The sequence below is a fragment of the Mustelus asterias genome, chromosome 4, assembly GCF_964213995.1.
Source record: "Mustelus asterias chromosome 4, sMusAst1.hap1.1, whole genome shotgun sequence".
NCBI lineage: Eukaryota > Metazoa > Chordata > Chondrichthyes > Carcharhiniformes > Triakidae > Mustelus > Mustelus asterias.
Window position 1 is genome coordinate 51,177,559 of NC_135804.1, and position 22,019 is coordinate 51,199,577.

General features: G+C 41.5%; 1 protein-coding gene across 6 annotated transcripts in view; it reads right to left on the bottom strand.

Annotated features, from left to right (window-relative positions):
- The window catches only part of fhod1 (formin homology 2 domain containing 1), a 322,304-nt gene that overhangs the window by 25,956 nt on the left and 274,329 nt on the right, over positions 1-22,019 (bottom strand). For 4 of the 6 annotated variants that reach the window (XM_078211000.1, XM_078211005.1, XM_078211003.1 and 1 more), the window contains 2 exons: positions 13,611-13,751; positions 11,855-12,759 (listed from right to left, as the gene is read on the bottom strand). In XM_078211000.1, coding sequence (XP_078067126.1) covers positions 11,855-12,759; positions 13,611-13,751 — 1,046 coding nt within the window. The remainder of the gene's footprint in view (positions 1-11,854; positions 12,760-13,610; positions 13,752-22,019) is intronic. The other 2 variants (XM_078211004.1, XM_078211001.1) reach the window with 1 other exon arrangement.

Consider the following 22,019-nt stretch of genomic DNA (forward strand, 5'->3'; position numbering starts at 1 on the left):
CCAACAGGTTTATTTGGTAGCAAATGCCACTAGCTTTCGGAGCGCTGTCCCTTTGTCAGTTGGAGTGGGAGATGTGCTCACAAACAGGGCATACAGGGACACAAACTCAATTTACAGAATAATGATTGGAATGCTAATACAGCTAATCAAGTCTTAAAGGTACAGACAACGTGAGTGGAGGGAGCATTAAGCACAGGTTAAAGAGATGTGTATTGTCTCCAGACAGGACAGCTAGTGAGATTTTGCAAGTCCAGGCAAGTTGTGGGGGTTACAGATAGTGTGACATGAACCCAAGATCCCGGTTGAGGCCGTCCTCATGTGTGCGGAACTTGGCTATCAGTCTCTGCTCAGCGACTCTGCGTTGTCGTGTGTCGTGAAGGCCGCCTTGGAGAACACTTACCTGAAGATCAGAGGCCGAATGCCCGTGACCGCTGAAGTGCTCTCCAACAGGAAGAGAACAGTCTTGCCTGGTGAATACTGATAGCCAAGTTCCGCACACATGAGGACGGCCTCAACCGGGATCTTGGGTTCATGTCACACTATCTGTAACCCCCACAACTTGCCTGGACTTGCAAAATCTCACTAGCTGTCCTGTCTGGAGACAATACACATCTCCTTAACCTGTGCTTAATGCTCTCTCCACTCACATTGTCTGTACCTTTAAGACTTGATTAGCTGTATTAGCATTCCAATCATTATTCTGTAAACTGAGTTTGTGTCTCTGTATGCCCTGTTTGTGAGCACATCTCCCACTCCACCTGACGAAGGGGCAGCACTCCGAAAGCTAGTGGCATTTGCTACCAAATAAACCTGTTGGACTTTAACCTGGTGTTGTTAGACTTCTTACTGTGTTCACCCCAGTCCAACGCTGGCATCTCCACATCACAACTAAACAGTGCCATCTAATTTACTCAAGTTTTTTCTGGCCTGAAAACTTATCATTATAGGTGTTCATTACTAACTTCAAGGTTAAGTCAACGGAATGCATATGCCTCCATTAAGGGATAACAAAGCACTCTGACACCTTCTCACTAAGTAATGATTTTTTTATTTTTCATACAGCAAATGAAAGAATTCTGCATGAGATTTGAAATATAATCTGCACTCCATTGATGGTTCGACAAGTTTATACAGTGAATCGTAGAGACCAGGAAGATTTAAAGTTAAATCCTTGACCTGTGCTGAAGTAACTAATTGTAACTGTTACAATTGGTTTCATAATGGCATCTTGCTGGAACAGCACTTGTATGGATACTGAAGATGTAGCTCATTGGCACACTTCTAAAGACTAACATATGAAGAATGGTTACTGTTCAAGAACCATATCCTGATAATAGGATCACTCCACTCAGGAGGTGAAAATGAGAATGAGAAAATAAATGAACATGCCTAATGAAGAATGAACAAACTTTCATTCATTGAGTGCCTTTCACAACCTCATGATGTCCCAAAGTGCTTCACAGCCAATGAAGTGTTTTTGAAGTGTAGGCATTGTTGTAATATAATTGTGTAAATATAAATAACCAACCTGAATCAACATGCAAAGTAATCAAAAGATTAATACCTTTTTCATGTCTATGTTCCAGCAGTTGACAAATCTTAACTAAAGCCAAACTGCCATTGACCATTCTAAAATAAAAGGATGGCCCATCAGTCTTTCTAACAACCTGCATTCAGCAGGAAGAACAAAGGAACGTCATTATCCGATTCTCTCAATCTACAACTTGTAGAAGAATAGCAGTTCATACAGATTTCCAAGCTGTATTGACAAAGTTGAAGATTAAGTGTCATCACTGTATTGACAAAGTTGAAGATTAAGCGCCATCACTGATAGATACTTACCCTCCACCCCAAGTCTATCCATAGTTTACAATAATTTTAAACAAAGTCCAGGTTGACATGGTTTTCATTGTTACTTAAACATCTGTCTTTCTTCTCTAAGATTCTCTCAACCCGTAAAAACATAACAAATTGGAGCTGGAGTTGACCATATGGTTCCTCTAGTCAGCTTCGCATTCAATACAATCATGGCAGATCTCCTGCCTGAATTCAACCTTTCGGCCTGACATACCCAAAACTTGTCTGTCTCCACCTTGAATATTTGTGATGATGGTGCATTCACAAACCTCTGAGGGAAACAATTTTAAAGATTCACAACCCTTTTTCCTCATCTCATTTCTAAATGATTGGCCTCCTACCCTGAGACTGTGCTCCTGATATCTCAGAGCTATGCAGAGATGTCACACATTTGTATGCGTTATTTCATGCTTTAAAATGTCTACTCCATTCTTCAGCTCTGACTGCCACCTCTTTCTACAGTTTATTTACATTTCTCTGATTCCACGCCCAGACTTAACCAAGCAACAGAAGCAGATGATCAAACACAGACTAATTGAACACTACACACCTGTGTCCTGGATGTCCCAGTCAGGAGAAAAAGCTTCTCTGTGTCTACCTTGTCAAGCTACTTCAAAATCTTATATTTGGCAATGATATCAGCTCTCATTCTTCTAAACTCCAGAGACTCTTAAGTGCAATTTACTCAGTCTCTCATCATAAGCCAAACTTCTCATTCCAGGAACCAATCTTGTGAACCTTTACTGTCCTGCCTCCAATACAAGAATATCCTTGCTTAGATATGGAAATCAAAATTGCTCACCATCCGCCAGGTGTGATCTCCCCAATGCCCAGTAAAATTGTAGCAAAGCTCCCTTGTTCTTGTGTTCCAATCCCTTCATAAAAACCAACATGCCATTTGCCTTCCTAATTGCTCGCTGTACCTAACTTGCTGTAAAAGCAAAGCAATGCTCCAGTGACGTCCAATGCAAACTTGAAGAACACCTCATCTTCTGATTAGGCACATTACAACCTTCAGGGCTCAACACTGAGTTCAACAATTAGGCAGTTTAGGCAGTAAACATCTCCCTTTAATTCCCCCCCCCCCCCCCCCCCCCTCACACAACCCCACCCCTCCCCCACTTGGTCACCTGTTCCTGGCTGTTCAGTTGCTCCCATTAACACATTCTGCAATCTTATTTTTTGTCACCATTAGCATTCTTCATCCCTTAGTAGCACCATTAACACTCCCCTTTGTCTTATATCTATAATAAAATTGTCCACATTTCCTTTACCGTGACCTATCCCTAGTCTTCTATTCTGCCCACCTCCTCCACCCGCTTTCCAGCTTTAAAAATTCTGTACATTTCTACCTTGCTTCAGTTCTCTAGAAAGACCATTTATACTCAAAAAGTAACTCTGTTTCTTTTTACAGATGCTGCCAGACCTGCTGAGTTTATCCAGAATTTACTAATTCTATTGCTAACTTTGTGTTCCATGCATGAGTTTACTTTATGAATATCAACATATAGAAGTATCATGCCCGTTAAAAATATTTTGCTTTCTATTCCTCTTTGTTTCCCATTCATAACCTTTCTATATCTCTTTGCAGCCTCTTTGTGCCTGATAATACTATGATTTTCCAAGTGCATTGTTAAGACTACCTTAATAATAGAATCCAGCATTTTCCTGGCAACTGATACCAGGCTACCTGGCCTATAGAATCATAGAATTCCTACAGTGCAGAAAAAGGCCATTTGGCCCATCGAGTCTGCACGACAACAATCCTACCCAGGCCCTAACCCCGTAGCCCCACATATTTAACCTGCTAATCCCTCTAACCTATACTTCCCGGGACACTAAGGGGCAATTTAGCATGGCCAAAGCACCTAACCCGCATATCTTTAGACTGTGGGAGGAAATCGGATCATCCGGAGGAAACCCACGCAGACATGGGGAGAACGTGCAAACTCCATACAGACAGTGACACAAGCCGGAAATCGAACACGGGTCCCTGGCGCTGAGGTAACAGTGCTAACCACTAGGCCACCCATTATAATGCTCTGTTTTCACTGTCCCATCTTTCTTGAATAGTGCTGTAACATTTGCAAGCTTCTAGTCCACTGGGATAGTTCTAGAATCTAGGGAAGTTGTAATTTACTGAAATATATTTATTATTTTGATGTGGCCCTTTTAATTCTTTCAGGCACTATAAAAGATTCATTGGTTAAACATTTAAAACAATTATAAAGTCTGTGAGTAATTATTATGACATCTTATTGCTTCCTTGAACATATTTGGGACCAAAAATCATAGACTTTTAAGTTCCCCAAGGGCCTGAAACAACACAATCAGAAAAATCTCCATTCCAGGTTGTGGCTTTAAAAATCTTTTCCTGATTTAAACAGGAAATGATTCAAACAATGTAACACTAATTGCAGCGCAGGAATTGACATGTGCGTGTCAACCTGTAATCCAGTTTTCTTTCATCTCAACAGGCTCGGGAGATTTTAGACAATACTGGTTAACAGCAGAGAATGGACACTCTAGCTTTGAGCTTGTGTATTTATTACCTCCTCCCTGCTTGAGACACCAGAATTGTGGACAGTTAGCCTGAGACAAGGTCTCTGCAAAAGCCTCTCAAGGTTGACCACTGTACCATTGCACATAGGGAGATACAGATCAGTGACCCCTTCTCAAATGAGGAAGTGCTTGATCCCCATTTTGCACCTCCCCACAGTGGGATGGATGAAATCATTAGCTGACTGAATCAACAACTGAAGGATCAACGAACCTACAACTCTCGGGGTACAGTGCACTGGCACTCAGGTCTGGTTTAGCACCGTACCACCACTGTACAAAGTTTTGTGATTTCACAATGACAATGCAAATGTTTACATACCGTAAGATATTACACAATCAGTAATGTTGCAATAAGGGATGAATTAGTGTAGTCAATGCCATGTCTCAGCCTTGGTCACTGGTAAAACACATGGCCCTGAGTCAGAAGGTTATGAGTTCAATTCTAGTCAAGAGAGTTAAATGTGAGCCTGGACTATGTGGAGAGGCCTGCCTATCCTCTTGAGTCAACATAAAATAACCCCAGACACAATGTGAAGAGGAGCAGAAGAACTTTCCCATGTTTTGGCCAGCATTGCTTTTTTAATTCACATCACTCAAACAGATTATCTGGTCTGTTTACAATTGGTATTTGTGGGATCTTTCTGTGCACAAATTGCCTACTGCATTGCCTACATTGCAACGGTGACGACACTTCAAAAGTATGTAATTGGTTGTAAAGTGCATAGAGACTCTAGAGGTCATGGAAAGTGCAATATAAATACAAGTCTTTTTTCAGTCCATTGTAAATGGTATTAAAACAAATGACACTAAAACTTTGCAAACTTAGAAATACCTCACGCTTTCAATTTAAGACATTGAATCATTGATTGTATGTAGCCTCACAATGGCGAAGGGAGTTTTGAAGTACAATATCTGTTGGAGATACAGTAGGAAGGAACAAGTTTTAGTGAATGGGGTACCTCCCGATTCGAGAACTCCTGGGAGAAATCTGTGGGAATGGGTTTGGGGGGAACCCCGAAATAGAGGTTGATAGATTTGGGTGGATAAACTTCATGAAACAGCCTCTGCAGCCATGTCTGGTCCATTGGATAATGGGCCAGACAGAAAATTACAAATAAAATATAGGTTCCGGGGGCAGGAAACAGATAGACAAACAAAGGCAGCCCAAACAATTACTTGATTAAACAAAATCTCCCATGTCAATGAAAACATAAATTAAAGTGGGTGACTTCAATGCCAAATTGGATATAGAAAGCGAAATAAAAAGAGGGGGAAAGAAATACTGGTTCAAATACTGAGCGAGAGAGAGAGAGAAAGGTTCAGAAAGGAAAAGTAAAAGAAATCTTTTAGTTTTGTATTTTTCAAATCTTCAATAACAATTAAAACCTGATAAAATGAGACTCCATTGGTAATAATTCATGCTTAGTGCTGGAAAGATTGATTGAAAGTAACTAACACTTACTCTGTCATTAAATGGGTACTTAGACTGGAGTGGACAAGACTTAAATTTTCTGTGGTGGGTTTTGTTTGCATCTACTATGAAAGTGCAGCAACATCATGCTGTTTAATGCATTTCAATAACTAAGCAGCAATTGAGATGCTGTTTAAACGCTACTCTCAGAGTTGTCCATCTCAACAGCCATTCTGAATTTCCATGTTTAATCTCACATCAGCTTCTCAGGTGAAATCACTGTAGCAATTTGCACATTAATAATGTGGAATGTAGAACATATAGAACATAGAACATTACAGCGCAGTACAGGCCCTTCAGCCCTCGGTGTTGCGCTGACCTATGAAACCAATCTAAAGCCCATGTAACCTACACTATTCCAATATCATCCATATATTTATCCAATGACCATTTAAATGCCCTTAATGTTGGCGAGTCCACTACTGCTGCAGGCAGGGCATTCCACGCCCTTAGTACTCTCCGAGTAAAGAACCTACCTCTGACATCTGTCCTATATCTATCACCCCTCAATTTAAAGCTATGTCCCCTCGTGCTAGCCATCACCATCCGAGGAAAAAGGCTCTCACTGTCCACCCTATCTAATCCTCTGATCATCTTATATGCCTCTATTAAGACACCTCTTAACCTTCTCTCTAACGAAAACTGCCTCAAGTCCCTCAGCCTTTCCTCATACGATCTTCCTACCATACCAGGCAACATCCTGGTAAATCTCCTCTGCACCCTTTCCAATGCTTCCATATCCTTCCCACAATGCGGCGACCAGAACTGTACGCAATACTCCAAGTGCGGCCGCACCAGAGTTTTGTACAGTTGCAACATGACCTCATGGCGCCAAAACTCAATCCCTCTACCAAATAAAAGCTAACACACCGTACGCCTTCTTAACAACCCTATCAACCTGGATGCCAACTTTCAGGGATCTATGCACATGGACACCGAGATCTCTCTGCTCATCCACACTACCAAGTATCTTACCATTAGCCCAGTACTCTGTATTCCTGTTACTCCTTCCAAAGTGAATCACCTCACACTTTTCCGCATTAAACTCCATTTGCCACCTCTCAGCCCAACTCTGCAGCTTATCTATGTCGCTCTGTAACCTGCAACATCCTTCCGCACTGTCCACAACTCCACCAACTTTAGTGTCATCCGCAAATTTACTAACCCATCCTTCTACGCCCTCATCCAGGTCATTTATAAAAATGACAAACAGCAGTGGCCCCAAAACAGATCCTTGCGGTACACCACTAGTAACTGAACTCCAAGATGAACATTTCCCATCAACCAACACCCTCTGTTTTCTTACAGCTAGCCAATTTCTGATCCAAACCACTAAATCACCCTCAATCTCATGCCTCCGTATCTTCTGCAATAGCTTACCACGGGGAACCTTATCAAACGCTTTACTGAAATCCATATACACCACATCAACTGCTTTATCCTTATCCACCTCTTTGGTCACCTTCTCAAAGAACTCAAGAAGGTTTGTGAGGCACGACCTACCCTTCACAAAACCGTGTTGACTATTCCTAATCAAATTATTCCTTTCTAGATGATTATAAATCCTATCTCTTATAATCCTTTCCAAAACTTTGCCCACAACAGAAGTAAGGCTCACTGGTCTATAATTACCAGGGTTGTCTCTACTCCTCTTCTTGAATAAGGGGACAACATTTGCTATCCTCCAGTCTTCTGGCACTATTCCTGTAGACAATAATGACTTAAAGATCAAAGCCAAAGGCTCTGCAATCTCCTCCCTAGCGTCCCAGAGAATCCTAGGATAAATCCCATCCGGCTCAGGGGACTTATCTATTCTCACGCTTTCCAGAATTGCTAACACCTCCTCCTTATGAACCTCAATCCCATCTAGTCTAATAGCTTGTATCTCAGTATTCTCCTTGACAACATTGTCTTTTTCCTGTGTGAATACTGACAAAAAATATTCATTTAGCGCCTCTCCTATCTCTTTGGACTCCACGCACAACTTCCCACTACTGTCCTTGACTGGCCCTAATCTTACCCTAGTCGTTCTTTTATTCCTGACATACCTATAGAAAACGTTAGGGTTTTCCTTGATCCTACCTGCCAAAGACTTCTCATGTCCCCTCCTGGCTCTTCTTAACACTCTCTTTATGTCCTTCCTGGCTAACTTGTAACTTTCAAGCGCCCTAACTGAGCCTTCACGTCTCATCTTTACATAAGTCTCCTTCTTCCTCTTCACAAGAGATTCAACTTCTTTAGTAATCTCATTAGCTTCACCATTTCTTTGATCACAAATCATGGGCAAGTGTATTTTGCCCATATGGGATTTCACAAAAAGAATGCACTTGCAATATTATGATACCTTTCACAACCTCAAAATATCCATAAGCACTTAACAGCCAATTAGATGTTTCTTGAAGTGCAATCACAATTGCAATGTAGGAAATGCAGCACCTAATTTGAGCAAAGTCCCACAAACAGTGTGAAAGTAACTGGATAATCTGTTTTTTAAGAAGTATTTGTTTAGGGATAAATACTGCCAAAATACCAAGTGTTCTCCCATGCTCTTCTTCCGAAGGATCGGAGAAGATTGATGGGAGCAGGATTTAACATCTTATCTAAACAATAGTACTTCTGGCAGTGGATTTCCCAATACGCCACTGCACAGGATCACACTCTCAAATCTGGAGTGCTGCTTGAATGTGTGACTTGCTGGTTCAAAGGCGAAAGTGCAATGACTGATCAGAGCAGGACAAATACTAGCACAGCAATTCCTTACAGTTATAGATCTTGCATTAAAAAGAATGATACTTTAAAACAAAGGAAATAAAAGAATTTAGGATTGTTTTCATGATAATTATAACAGCAAGGTGCATTTGCTTTTCCCTGTCCTGGATGTTAATCATCATTAACTGTATGTAGGTGGTGGACATTAACAAGGGTTTTACTTGTTCTCCTGTAAATAGAACAAACTGAAACCATGATGGTTGGGTTAGAAAGGGCGCATATCAGTAATATATATATCTTTGTGAATAAAAACTTATAAAAGTGTGAAAAGATTGGTTCCAGTTCTATCCTGGCTTTCCAGAATGTAGTAAGAAGTTTAACAACACCAGGTTAAAGTCCAACAGGTTTATTTGGTAGCAAAAGCCACACAAGCTTTCGGAGCTCCAAGCCCCTTCTTCAGGTGAGTGGGAATTCTGTTCACAAACAGAGCATATAAAGACACAGACTCAATTTACATGAATAATGGTTGGAATGCGAATACTTACAACTAATCAAGTCTTTAAGAAACAAAACAACGTGAGTGGAGAGAGCATCAAGACAGGCTAAAAAGATGTGTATTGTCTCCAGACAAGACAGCCAGTGAAACTCTGTGGGGGTTACAAATAGTGTGACATGAACCCAATATCCCGGTTGAGGCCGTCCTCGTGTGTGCGGAACCAAGTTCCGCACACACGAGGACAGCAGCGGGCCCAGAAGATCCCGCTGCCAGTGCGCTGCTCCCACCATGAGAAACACATTGCGGGGAAGCCAGAGAGAGAATGTGAATTTAAGAAGCAGAATGTCAGTATACAGCAAAATATGTATGCACATTTTAAAACAGCAAATTAAGTAATCAATTGTGTGAATTTAAAATTTGAATTCGACTCCCAGTTCTTCTGGTGGAATTATAACTGATAGGTTACACTTTGTATACACTTAGATCTGAAAAAAATCTTGAGATATTTATCCATAGTGCAGCAGACTTTAGGAAACATAATTAAGATGAAGCAAAGCGAATTTGCGCACAATGACCTCAGGAATAGGCAGAGAGAGATCTGGTACAATTTGTGCATGAACAACATGCTGAATAGAGACATTTCAAAAATGATGCACTTCTTTGTGAACTGACCCATTCGCTGAGTTAATCAAAAACATCAAACAGGTTGGAAGTATTAAATCTGCCTATGAGAAAAATGCATTATTTCCCCAACCATCACAATAAACCTTTCCAGATATGTTATGAGCAAATAAAGCTTGATCATCATACATCCAGTCTTCGTAGTAATAAACCTGATACTGGATTGGCGTTGACTGGAATAAGACAGGAAAGAGTCAGCAATTTTACCTGGATTGAGCACCTTATTATGGCTGAAATATCACCAGCTGGCACTGTGCTCTATAGGGTGACCTTCTAAATATAATACTTTCCTGTGCTATCAATGAAAAACACGACAGTAACATGGTATTGCCTTGTGAAGGACTAAACGATTGATCCATAAAGCCCAGCTTTGTAAACTTTCCGTCAGATTGCTTAGCCGATCCTGGATGAATAATGTTTCACTCACAAGAAATAATCCTATTCTTAAACCCTCATGCTTTTCTATACCCACCAGTAATTTTTCCCACAAATCTATCACCATCCTATTAGGAAAACAAATGTTCTAATCTTGCTTTACTATCCATAACTTTATGATCTATACTCCTCTTCCAATCCTGATTCTGAGCAAAGAACTTTCTAGAATCAGGCAGGCGGAATGTTCACTGTTATTGATCCTTACATGAAGATGACTTTAAATATTGTGACAGATTAAATTGGTAGCTCTACAGTCCACTCCCTGAGCAGGGAAAGATTCTTGTGGAACAGCGAATAATGGAAAAAGGCAGACATACTGAAGGCCGGTTGGAAAGGTGTGCTGAAAGAGGCCCAGGAAAGTTAGCTGAACAATAGAACCAACCAAGATCAGTGTACACCTCCATCCGGTTCAATGCTAAAACTAGCCAAAATCAAATTTATTTTAACCCACTAACTGGCAGAGAGCATCACGGTTTGTTTCTTATCATATTTACAAGGAGGGAACGAGGTTAAGTTGGATGAAGTGAAATTTGCTGTAACTGTTGCTCAGTATATTCATTTAGCAATTAAAAAATAAAACATTTTGACAACTGTTGCATCTGCCTCATCTCACTCATATCCTCCTTCGAGAACATTGCAGAAATGCACAAGGCACATGTGAAGGATACAGCATCCTATGACAATCATTTAAGATGATGTTGAGCAGTATTAGTTAATACTTGAACGTGGCCAAAGCTACTGCAACCAAGAGAATTTCGAGAATCAGAATCCCCTAACCCCAGTCAAATTTTCAACATCGCCCTCCAATAAACTTGCATCTTTTGTGACAAAAGTGAATAAAATGCTCCAGATGTGGTCTCACCAAGTCCAGAGATAACTTGGACATCATTACCTGTGGTTTCTAAATTATATCCTCATCTCAACTTTTTATTTGCCATTTAGACCCACGGAAGCCAAATGGGTTTAATAATACCCAGGTCTTTTTCCTACTTCTGTAGGAGCTTGTACTTCATATTTCCATTAAATCGCGATCCAAATTTGATCAGTGTTGAGTTTTATGTCCACTTATGTAATCTCTCTATGATTGTGCATAGATTAGCATAATTGAGCACAGTATCCAACTTGCTGTCGTCTGTAAATTTAGACTCACTGGACACAATTCCATCCTTTAAATAATCTACCAGATCATTGATTCCTGACATCGCTCTCTCGCACCATTTCCCTTTGCTGTCTATCTTTCAGCCAAAGACACTGCCATCTGTCTCATGGCCATGTGTATTGGGAAACAATCTATTATGTGATGTAGTTCAAATTTCTTTCTGAAATCAAGACAATAAATATTTAGAACTCTTTACCCACATCCACCAGATGCGTAACATCACTAAAGAAATTCAATAAATTGGTCAGACATAACCTGCCTCAACAGAAAGCGCAATCCCATTGAACTGGAGATAGTGGGCGAGATTCTCCAATCTTGTCCGTTCCTGTCCTGCTGCCAGCAAGAATAGAGAACTTGGCGCTCAGCCAAAACTCCATTTTCTGCAGCGGATGAAGTTGGAGGTTTTTAGTGCATGTTATAAATTAGTTATGCAACACTTTCTTTTCATAGTTTTTCAATAATCAAAAGGCAGTTCAATTCTTACCTTTGTGGGTAATTCCTTAGCTTTAGATTCAAACAGATGTTCCAATTTAGTGGTGTCCACTTTCACTTTATCTAGGGAAGCCCAGACAGTGCCCCGGCCAAATTTACAGCCCTTGAAAGGCCCCTCTGGCTGCTTCAGTTCCTTCCAGAAGAGCTTAACAGTCTTTTTCTTCCTTGTTAATGCAGCGTCTGCTACTTGGAAAGGTGATAAGTTAGTAGGTGGAGGTGGGGGAGGTAGAGGAGGGCCAGGTATTTGTCCAAAAGATGGTGGCGGCGGTGGAGGGGGAGGAGGTGGGCATCCAGGGGCTGGGGGAGGTGGTGGGATAGATGCACCCATTGAACCATCAGGCGTTATAGGAAGATCATGTTTAACTGCTGCCTTGGCAATGGAAGAGTCTGTATCTAACACATCTATGTCCTCCTCCTCACGGAGATCTGTGAAGTCTAAATCTTTAATTTTCAGCACTCTTGGACTTGATTCTAGTTGATCCCACATGTGTTCAGAATCTTTCTTCAATGGTGTAATTATGGACATTTTCTCTACATTTTTCTCATTCAATTCAGCCTCAATGCTAAACTGCTCCTTCAAAATCTTAATCTGAGGTACAGCAAATTTCTCCGCCGTAGCTTTCACATTCCCAGGGATGCTTTCAATTTCAGGTTTCCTTTGGCTCTCCTCAGTCTGCTGGCTGGTCTGCCTAGAAAAACGTTTTATCAGACTTTCTGTGGATTCCTCCAAAGCCTCTTCTGTAACTTTCCTCTCGCTCTCAGTAGGACTCTCTTCCTTGGTTACTTGGAAGTTGCTGACTTTGGTTTTTGCATAGAGCATGTCAAGCATGAATTTCTTGTCGTTGGAGATGGCACTGCACTGATCCAAACTGGACTGGCGGGAGATGCATTGACCTGCTGTCAAACAAAATATTGATACTTCAATAAAACATAATAATGCCCTGCACCAGTTCAATAAGTAAGAAGTTTAACAACACCAGGTTAAAGTCCAACAGGTTTATTTTGTAGCAAAAGCCACACAGTTCAATAAGCCAGTTAAACAATTTCTAAGCATTATTTTTTGCTCCAAATTAATGTTTCACACTGAAAAGGCAAAATCAGGGCAACAGTGAAACAAGCCTCTCTGCTTACTTCCATGGTGTCCAACATTGGAACAAAACCCCGAGTTTCCACACGCCACCATTTTGAATTCGAGAAAGTGAAATGATGCGACTCATCAACACAGGGAAAGTAAATTTGCAGCTTTGCTGAAAGTCTCACTCGAAGCACTATGCTGTGCAACAAAGTGAACAGAAACCAAGCAAGAGACGTTTGTTTTGCACCAAACGAGGAACGTGACCATCTGATCTAAACAATTTACATATTCTCTTATTTAACATAAACGTCAAATTAAAGTAATTTACTCTCCCCAGGCAAGGGAGTGGATTCTATGCTGTGTGTAGTCTGGCAAGTAGCCCAGAGCTCTGTCGATCATATCAGAAAGCTTTGAATACTTTAAAAAACAACCAAACGGATTCCAACACTTCTCTCCTTATTTAACAAAGAAATTAAAGCAGTCAGTTTTTTTTTGGAGTGGGGGAGCTATGTTGGTAAACTACTATCTTATTTTTCTTCTCAGGATAACAACACTTTTTTGCTGTTTATTGAGGAATGTGTACCCTCTTTGCTTGTATGGCTGCTATTAGCAGATGTTTCCACAGTTTGCTCTTGGGGAATGAACTTATACTAAGAGATGAAATCTTTCTTGCCTGTCTCATTATCACCCGCCTGTCTGTCTCCCCTCTCTTCCCTCTCCAATGTACTGCTGGTGGACGAACTGCTGGAGGCCGAACATGGCTCTCTCTCATTCAATGCTTCATTCTGTTGCTCCTTTTCACTTAGCACCTCAACTGCAAGGAATAAGAATGATTCAGTTTAGAAAATATTTCCACGTCAATTTTTCTCTGGACCAACATACTTTTATCAACAGTCATCCTGCTGCTAAATTTAACAGTGTGGAAAAATATCAGTGACAAATATATGTAAGTCAACTTTCTGGAAAGAACCAAAATGTCCCAAGGATTTCTTCATTGCAAGAGATAATAACTCAGAAATTACTAAAATAGCAACTGAATAATGTAAACTTCCTCAATTGACGATTGCAATGTCCACAGTGGGACTGGGTCATACAAACCAAAAGTTCTCAGATTACTGGTATTGATGAGTTAGTCATAGCTGTGGTCACAGTTTGGGTGCAACAATTAGTCTCAACACCAGGCTGAGGGTAAAATATCAGCCAGCGTTCATCTAACAGAGTGAAAAGAAATGTAAGGAGAAACATCTTTATGCTGAGAAAAAAAGGAATTGTTTGGCACAGCAAGAAGTGGATGCAAAGGCAAATTTCAAATTCAATAATATTTTGGAATTATAAATATAATGCTGACCATAAAACCATTATCAATGGTCATAAAAACCCATCTAGTTCACTAACTGTAATAACTCAGTCGAAAGCCAGATTCCCATCAACAAAAACCCTTTATCGTGTACCAAGGAGAAGGGTCGCACCCACGGCTTACAGCTGGACAATCTACACCTCGGGACCAACAGCACCTGTCTGGGTTGAGCAGCAGGTTTATAAGCCCCCGCTGACCGCTTCTCATTGGGTGAGTCTCTGCTCTCTCAATAAGAGAGCTCGTATTCTACGAAGGCCACAGGGAGATCTCTCGATCCCCTCTGTCCTTCGTAGCCATCATTACATCCTTCCCCCTTTGGTCCATTTCTCCCCCAGCATCCCTACTGTGAGAAGGTTCTTTCCACCACTTAGCGGTTGGTCGGAGGGACGGAAGTGGAGCTGGGTCAGGCAGTGTAAACCGAACAGGGGACCTTAGTTTCCAGAGGGAGCATCACAGGATTACTGATGTGGGTTCCTCCTCAGGTTCTGTTTCACCCAGAGGCCCACTTCTTCAGCCTCCATCTCTGAATCCTTACCTTCACTATCCGGAGTGGCTAACGTGGAATCAGTTTCGAGCTGAGGGCTGACACTGGAAGTGGCCATCTTCAAGGCCGGTAGTAAGGTCTGCTCAGGTATGACTCCCTGGCTCAGTGTTTCTTTAAAGTTTTACCCTGGATTTTGACCTTGTAAGAAGCTGGCCCCAATTTCTCCATAACGATCCCAGGCACGCAACCAGGACCATCCCCAAAATTTCTCATGTTAAACCAGATCACTCATTGTGAAAGATCTCTCTGTCCTTGCAGAATTATAATTTCCTTTTTGGTTTTCTTGTTGGGACTCCACCCTCCCCACCAAGTCTGGGAATAGCAAGCTTAATCTGGTAGGAATCCGTCACCCCATTAATAATTCTGCTGGAGCAACACCTGTTGCTGTGTGTGGTGTAGTCCTATAATCGAACAAAAATCGTGCCTGTTCAGTCTCTATGGATGCTACCAGTTGTTTTTCCACACCATTTTTGAAGGTTTGAACCGCCTGTTCTGCCACTCCATTTGAAAATGAGTGATAAGGTGCAGTTCAGCCATGTTGGATACCATTAGAGAGCATGAAGTTCTGGAAATCACCACTAGTAAATGCAGTGCCATTATCAGAAACCAGGACTTCCAGTAATAAAGGGCCCCTAAAAGTCCACATGCACATGCACTCATGGCCTGCCAGGCCCCTCCCATGGGTGTAAGGAGGCTGAGGGTGGGCGTTTTTGATTTTCCTGACACAGGTCACACTGCTTCACCAAGTCGGTGATGTCAGAATGAAGACTGAGCCACCAGACAGAACTCCTAGCCAGCATTTTCATTCTTGATACTCCAGGGTGATCATTATGTAGTTCCTTTAATATTGGGCATTGTCCTGGGGGCAGAACAATTACTCAGGACCCCCAAACCATGATCCCATCCTCAACACTAGGTTTGTCTTTCTTAATAAGGTAGTGTTTCATTTCTTCGAAGGGTCATCCTTGGAATCCACCGTGTAGGATCATAAGCCTTATTTTAGATAAGGTTGGATCTTTTTTGGGTCCAGGCCTTAATCTTTCTTGCAGATACTGGCAAAGTCTCCAAAAAATTTAGAGATATCACAACCTCTTCCAATGCTGGTAAAGAAGCCAGGCTTGTGGGCAATGGAAGGTGATTCAGTGCATCAGCATTGGTTATTCTGGTTCCAGAGCAGTGTTTTGGAAGATATTCGTAGGCTGCCAATAGCAAGGCCCAGCGCTGACCGAGCAGAGGTGATAGGAGGATTGCCTTATCCTCTTTGAAAAGGCCCAATAAGGGTTTATGTTCAGTAACAATAAAAAAAAGTCTATCACAGATGTGTTAATATGACCGCCAACCCTTCCTTTTCAATTTGAAAATACCTTTGCAATCCCGTCCAAAAGTGTTCTGGAGGCATTCGCAATGGGCTTTTCCGTTCCGTCTTTCCAGCGATGTGACAGCACCACACCAACCCCTTATGGGGAAGCTTCACAAGTCAAGTTCTTTCTTAGGGTCAAAATGGTTAGATGACAGTAGTTGACATTTGACTTTAGAAAAAGCCTCTGCCTGCAGAGCTTCCCAGACCATCTCTTATTTTCCTGAACTTGAAAAGGGGCCAGCGTGAAAGCCAAGTTTGGAATAAATTTTCCATAATAATCTACTAATCCCAGGAAAGATTTCAACTCCATGTGTTCCTTGGGGTTGATGCTGTGTTGCTAGCTTCTCTGTCTTCCAGTCTTCCCCGCTGGCATCATAGAGTTCAGGTTTCCCGAAAAGAGGCATAATGGCTTTTTCTTACCAGAGAAGATTCTTGAATTAGGGAGGTTGTCCAGCAGGAGAGATGGCGAAATGTTCTCCTTGTCACCAATGTAGTAATTCAGCCGAATGCCAGTTTCCCATCACTAAAAACCCTTTATTGTGTACCAAGGAGAATGGCTGAACCTGCGAATTACAGCTAGACAGCCTACACTTTGGGACCTACAACACCAGTCCGAGTTGAGCAGAAACTGCTGTCTGCTTCTCATTGGTGAGCCGCCGCTCACTCAATAAGGTAGCTCATACTCCACAAAGCCCACGGGGAGATCTATCAATGATCCCCTGTATCCTTCATGGAATATCATAATACTAATGTTTGGATAAATCTGGCATACAGGTGACATAAGAACTAGGAGCAGGAGTAGGCCATCTGGCCCCTTCAGCTTGCTCTGCCATTCAGTAAGATCATGGCTGATCTTTTTGTGGACTCAGCTCCACTTACCCGCCCGCTCACCATAACCCTTAATTCCTTTACTATTCAAAAATTATCTATCTTTGCCTTAAAAACATTCAAAGAGATAACCTCAACTGCTTCACTGGGTAGGGAATTCCACAGATTCACCACCTTTTAGGTGAAGAAATTCCTCCTCAACTCAGTCCTAAGTCAACTTCCCCTTATTTTGAGGCCATGCCCTCTAGTTCTAGTTTCACCTGCCAGTTGAAACTGCTTCTATCTTATCTATTCCCTTCATAGTTTTATATGTTTCTATAAGATCTCCCCTCATTCTTCTAAATTCCAATGAGTATTGTCCCAGTCTACTCAGTGTCTCCAGTGCCAGTATATCCTTTCTCAAGTAAAGAGACCAAAACTGTACACAGTACTCCAGGTGTGGCCTCACCAGCACCCTATACAGCTGCAACATAACTTCCCCGTTTTTAAACTCCATGCCTCTAGCAATGAAGGACAAAATTCCATTTGCCTCCTTAATTACCTGCTGCACCTGCAAACCAACTTTTTGTGATTCCTGCACAAGGACACCCAGGTCCCTCTACACAGCAGCATGCTGCAATTTTTTACCATTTAAATAATAGTCCATTTTGCTGTTATTCCTACCAAAATGGATGATCTCACATTTACTAACATTGTACTCCATCTGCCAGACCCTTGCCCACTCACTTAGACTATTTATATCCCTTTGCAGACCTTCAGTGTCCTCTGCACACTTTGCTGTGCCACACATCTTAGTGTCATCTGCGAATTTTGACACACTACACTTGGTCCTCAACTCCAAATCATTTATACAAATTGTAAATAATTGCGGTCCCAACACTGATCGCTGAGGCACACCACTAGTCACTGATCGCCAACCAGAAAAACACCGATTTACCCCCACTCTTTGCTTTCTGTTGTTAACCAATCCTCTATCCATGCTAATATATTACCGGTAACACCTTTATCTTATGCAGCTGTCTTTGGGGCAGCACCCTGTCAAATGCCTTCTGAAAATTCAGATACACCACATCCATAGGTTCCCCATTGTCCACTGCGCACTTAATGTTCTCAAAGAATTCCATCAAATTAGTCAAACATGACCTGCCCTTCATGAACCCATGCTGCGTCTTACTAATGGGGCAATTTATATCCAGATGTCTCGCTATTTCTTCCTTGATGATAGATTCAAGCATTTTCCCTCCTACAGAAGTTAAACTAATCGGCCTATAGTTACCCGCCTTTTATCTCCTTCCTTTTTTAAACAGTGGCTTCACATTTGCTGTTTTCCAATATGCACGAACCACCCCAGAGACCAGCGAATTTTGGTAAATTACCACTAGTGCATTTGCTATTTCTTCCGCCGTCTCTTTTAGTACCTTGGGATGCATTCCATCAGTGACTCCAGATCCACAGCAATATCCTATGAAATGCCAGAGCAAGCTGATCAAGGGCAATTAGGGATGGGCAATAAATACTAGCCCATATCCAATGAACAGAAAAAAAATCATGATTTTTAAAAATTCATTGATGGGATGTGGATGTCCTTGGCTAGGATAACATTTATTCATGATAGTGAGCTTCCATGTGGTAGAACATCTATCTGATTATCTAATCTCCTGTAGAATGTCCCCTAAAACTCCGTAAAGGAAATTAAGCATTTTCTGTTTTTTTTAAATTATAAAAAAGAACCCCGTTTGTATTTATTCTAATAAATATTAATCTATTTTCAACTAGCCAAATATTTCAGCAAGTGAACTAACACAGAATTAGCAGCAAAGCTGCTTCCACATTGTTGGGGGAAAGGGATGAGGGGTGTAAGATCTCCAAATGTCTCATTCACACTTCCATCCTCTAGTTTTACCTTTATTCGCCAGCCTACCTAACCCCCTCATAACTATGACATCTCGGCATTCAATAACCCAGAACGTATCCCCTTTACAGCTGTAGAACAGATTCGCATCTGGGGCATCCTGGGTGTCAGGCATACCTGAGGTGTGCTATGCCCTTCAGAGGAGAGGTGCCTTTAACTTTCCTGCCCTGGGTCAACAGCATGGCTCATTTGCATTACTGAAAGAAGTCAGCCATTTGGCCATGTCTTATGCTGACATCCCAGCCTTCTGGTTGTTGCTTGAGAGAAACATTTCTTTATTTCTCCCTACACATGCTCTCTGTGAACCTCTGCCCTTAAATGGTTATCTGTCCCTAGTAAGGTGCGCTTCACTTGTGTTAACCTTCATGGTTTTAATTAGCATTATTCCTTTCCTTTCCAAGCGCTCACTCTGATGACTAACTCCATTATGAAGACATACTTAAGGAAATTATTTTGACATTTTTCATACAGTAGACCTCACCCTTTGCTTATTTAATGCTAATTGGATGTAAAGTCACAGATCTAGATCTAGAGAAAGAGAGAGATCCTCAAAATAAATTTTAAATTGTTTGGTAGCTGCTCAGTTTGCAGATTGTTCTATTTTATTCTCAATTTGATCTTGCAGATTAAAGATTAAGAGATCTTCACATTTACAGCCATTATAAGGACACCAAAACTAGTTCATAATAACCCTTTTCTGTCCCACATATCTTTACTTCCACTGTGAACACTTGCAAATGTATAACAGTAGAAAAGGTACATGGGTGTGGGCTGGGGAAGGGACTAAAGCTTTATTTTTATTGATTTTATTTATTATTTTTTATGATCCAAATTTGCCTCAATAGCTATTTGATCATAACTATTTAATTGTTAAACATAGTCACTTGGTAATGCAGACTTGAGTATTAATGAAAAAAAGAGACATGTTGTTGAAGCTTTTCATCTTCTACTCATTAGGGAGGAAGCAAGAATACCAAATCACGCTGCATGAGAAGAGAGTGCTGATTGGTTGCCAAGTGGACTCTGATTGGTGGAGCCTATGCCATAGAGAATGCACCAAGGAACAGTTAACTGCCAAGCTTTTGTTTAACTTCAAACCAGGCAAGTTGACTCTGATTGGTCAAGCTGTTGCCATGCGGAAATGAACCAGGGAATGGCTGTCCCCCATGCTTTTGTTTAGTTGAAAAGGATGCAATGTGTGTTTGCAAAGGACCGGGCCCTGTGTATTTGATCATTTGCATCTTCTAGCATACATAAATGTGCCAAACTGTGAGCCTGACTGATAATCTTAAACTAGTTGTGAGTGTAATTTGTAATACAATTCCGATTGTGCTAAGAAAGATAACATGTCTATTTAATTATTCTGCATTTTGGGATTTAGATGTCAGTTACTTGCATAGACATCAGGCTCACCAGATAATTTTCATAGAAAAGATCTATTATGTTCTGAACTAAGGTTATAATTATAATTAATGTATCATGGAGAACATGACATTCATAATAAGTTACAACTCAATTATCCACAACGATATGGACAGTTTCCAGCATAGGTATTGCTCCAACTAAAGGATAAAATAACTTTTGTATTTATGTTTGTATGGTTGTAGCCAATTAAGTGCTTTTTAAGTGGAGGCACTGTTGTCATGTGAGAGATGTGGCAGCCAATTTGTGCACAGCAATGTGATAGTGATCAGATTGTCTATTTTAGATGCTGGTTCAGGGATAAATATTGGCCAGGACACTTGGGTGAACCCCCTTCCTATTCAACATTGAGCAATGGGATCTTTTACATCTTTTTACATCCCTTGTGGAGAGTCTAGGACCAGAGTAATGGGTTGCCCACTGAAGGCAGAGATGAGGAGGAATTTCTTCTCAGAGGGTAGTGAATCTGTGGAATTCTTTACTGCAGAGGGCTGGAGAGGTTGGGTTGTTAAGTATGCTTAAGGCTGAGATAGAATTTTAATCAGAAAGAGGATCAAGGGTTATGTGGATAAGATAAGAAAATGGAGTTGAGGATTGTCATATCAGATCAGTCATGATAGTCATGATCTCATTAAATGGTGGAGCAGACACAATGGGCCGACACCTGCTCCGATGACTTGTCGTCTTATGGTGACCTGAGAGGGCAGACAGGATCTTGGCTTAATATCTTCCTCCCAAAAACAAAAACAATGAGTGGAGAGATAATTGAGTTTTGCTGCTGAACTCTCAAAACACTGACCCCATTAGGCATCATATCCACATTTAAATCTCCACCTCTCTACTTAAGACAGGGATGAAGAGGAATTTCTCCTCTCAGAGGATTGTTAGATTATGGAATTCTCTTCCCCAGAGGTGCTGGAGGCTGAGTCATTGGGCAGCCTGGTGGCGCAGTAGTTAGCACTGCTGTCTCACAGTGCCAGGGACCTGGGTTCAATTCCAGCCTCGGGTCTCCATCTGTGTGGAGTTTGCACATTCTCTCCGTCTGCGTGGGTTTCCTCCGGGTGCTCCTGTTCCTTCCGTAGTCCAAAGATGTGCAGGTTAGGTTGATTGGCCATTCTAAATTTCCCCTTAGTGTCAGGGGGATTAGTGGGGCACATACATGGGTACAGGGTTCTGGCGTGGGTGAGATTGTTGTTTGTGCAGGTTCATTGGGCCGAATGGCCTCCATTTGCACTGTAGGGATTCTATGGTTTTGTGGAATATATCCAAGGTTGAGGGAATCAGATTTTTGATTGACAAGGGAATGGAGGATCATGGGGAGCAGCAGAAAGTAGAATTGAGGCCACAATCTTGTTGAATGCCAAGTTCGGCTCAAGGGGCCAAATGACTTAATCCTATTTCTTATGATCTTAATGAAATCATTCCTTAGCGTCTGTCTTCTGGGTGCCTTTGCCTGGTTTAGTGCTCCATGTAGTGCTACTCATGGCTGCAGCATGGCTTGTGGAAGTGTGGTGATCTTCACTGGATAAAGATAACATTGCAGGATGCCCTCAAGCAGCTCTGGGTTTAGAAGGGCCAGCTTTGGGATGCACCACCTGGGAATGAATGGCAGCAATCTGGGCTGGCTGACAGACAGACACCAGCAAGGGCACTGATAAA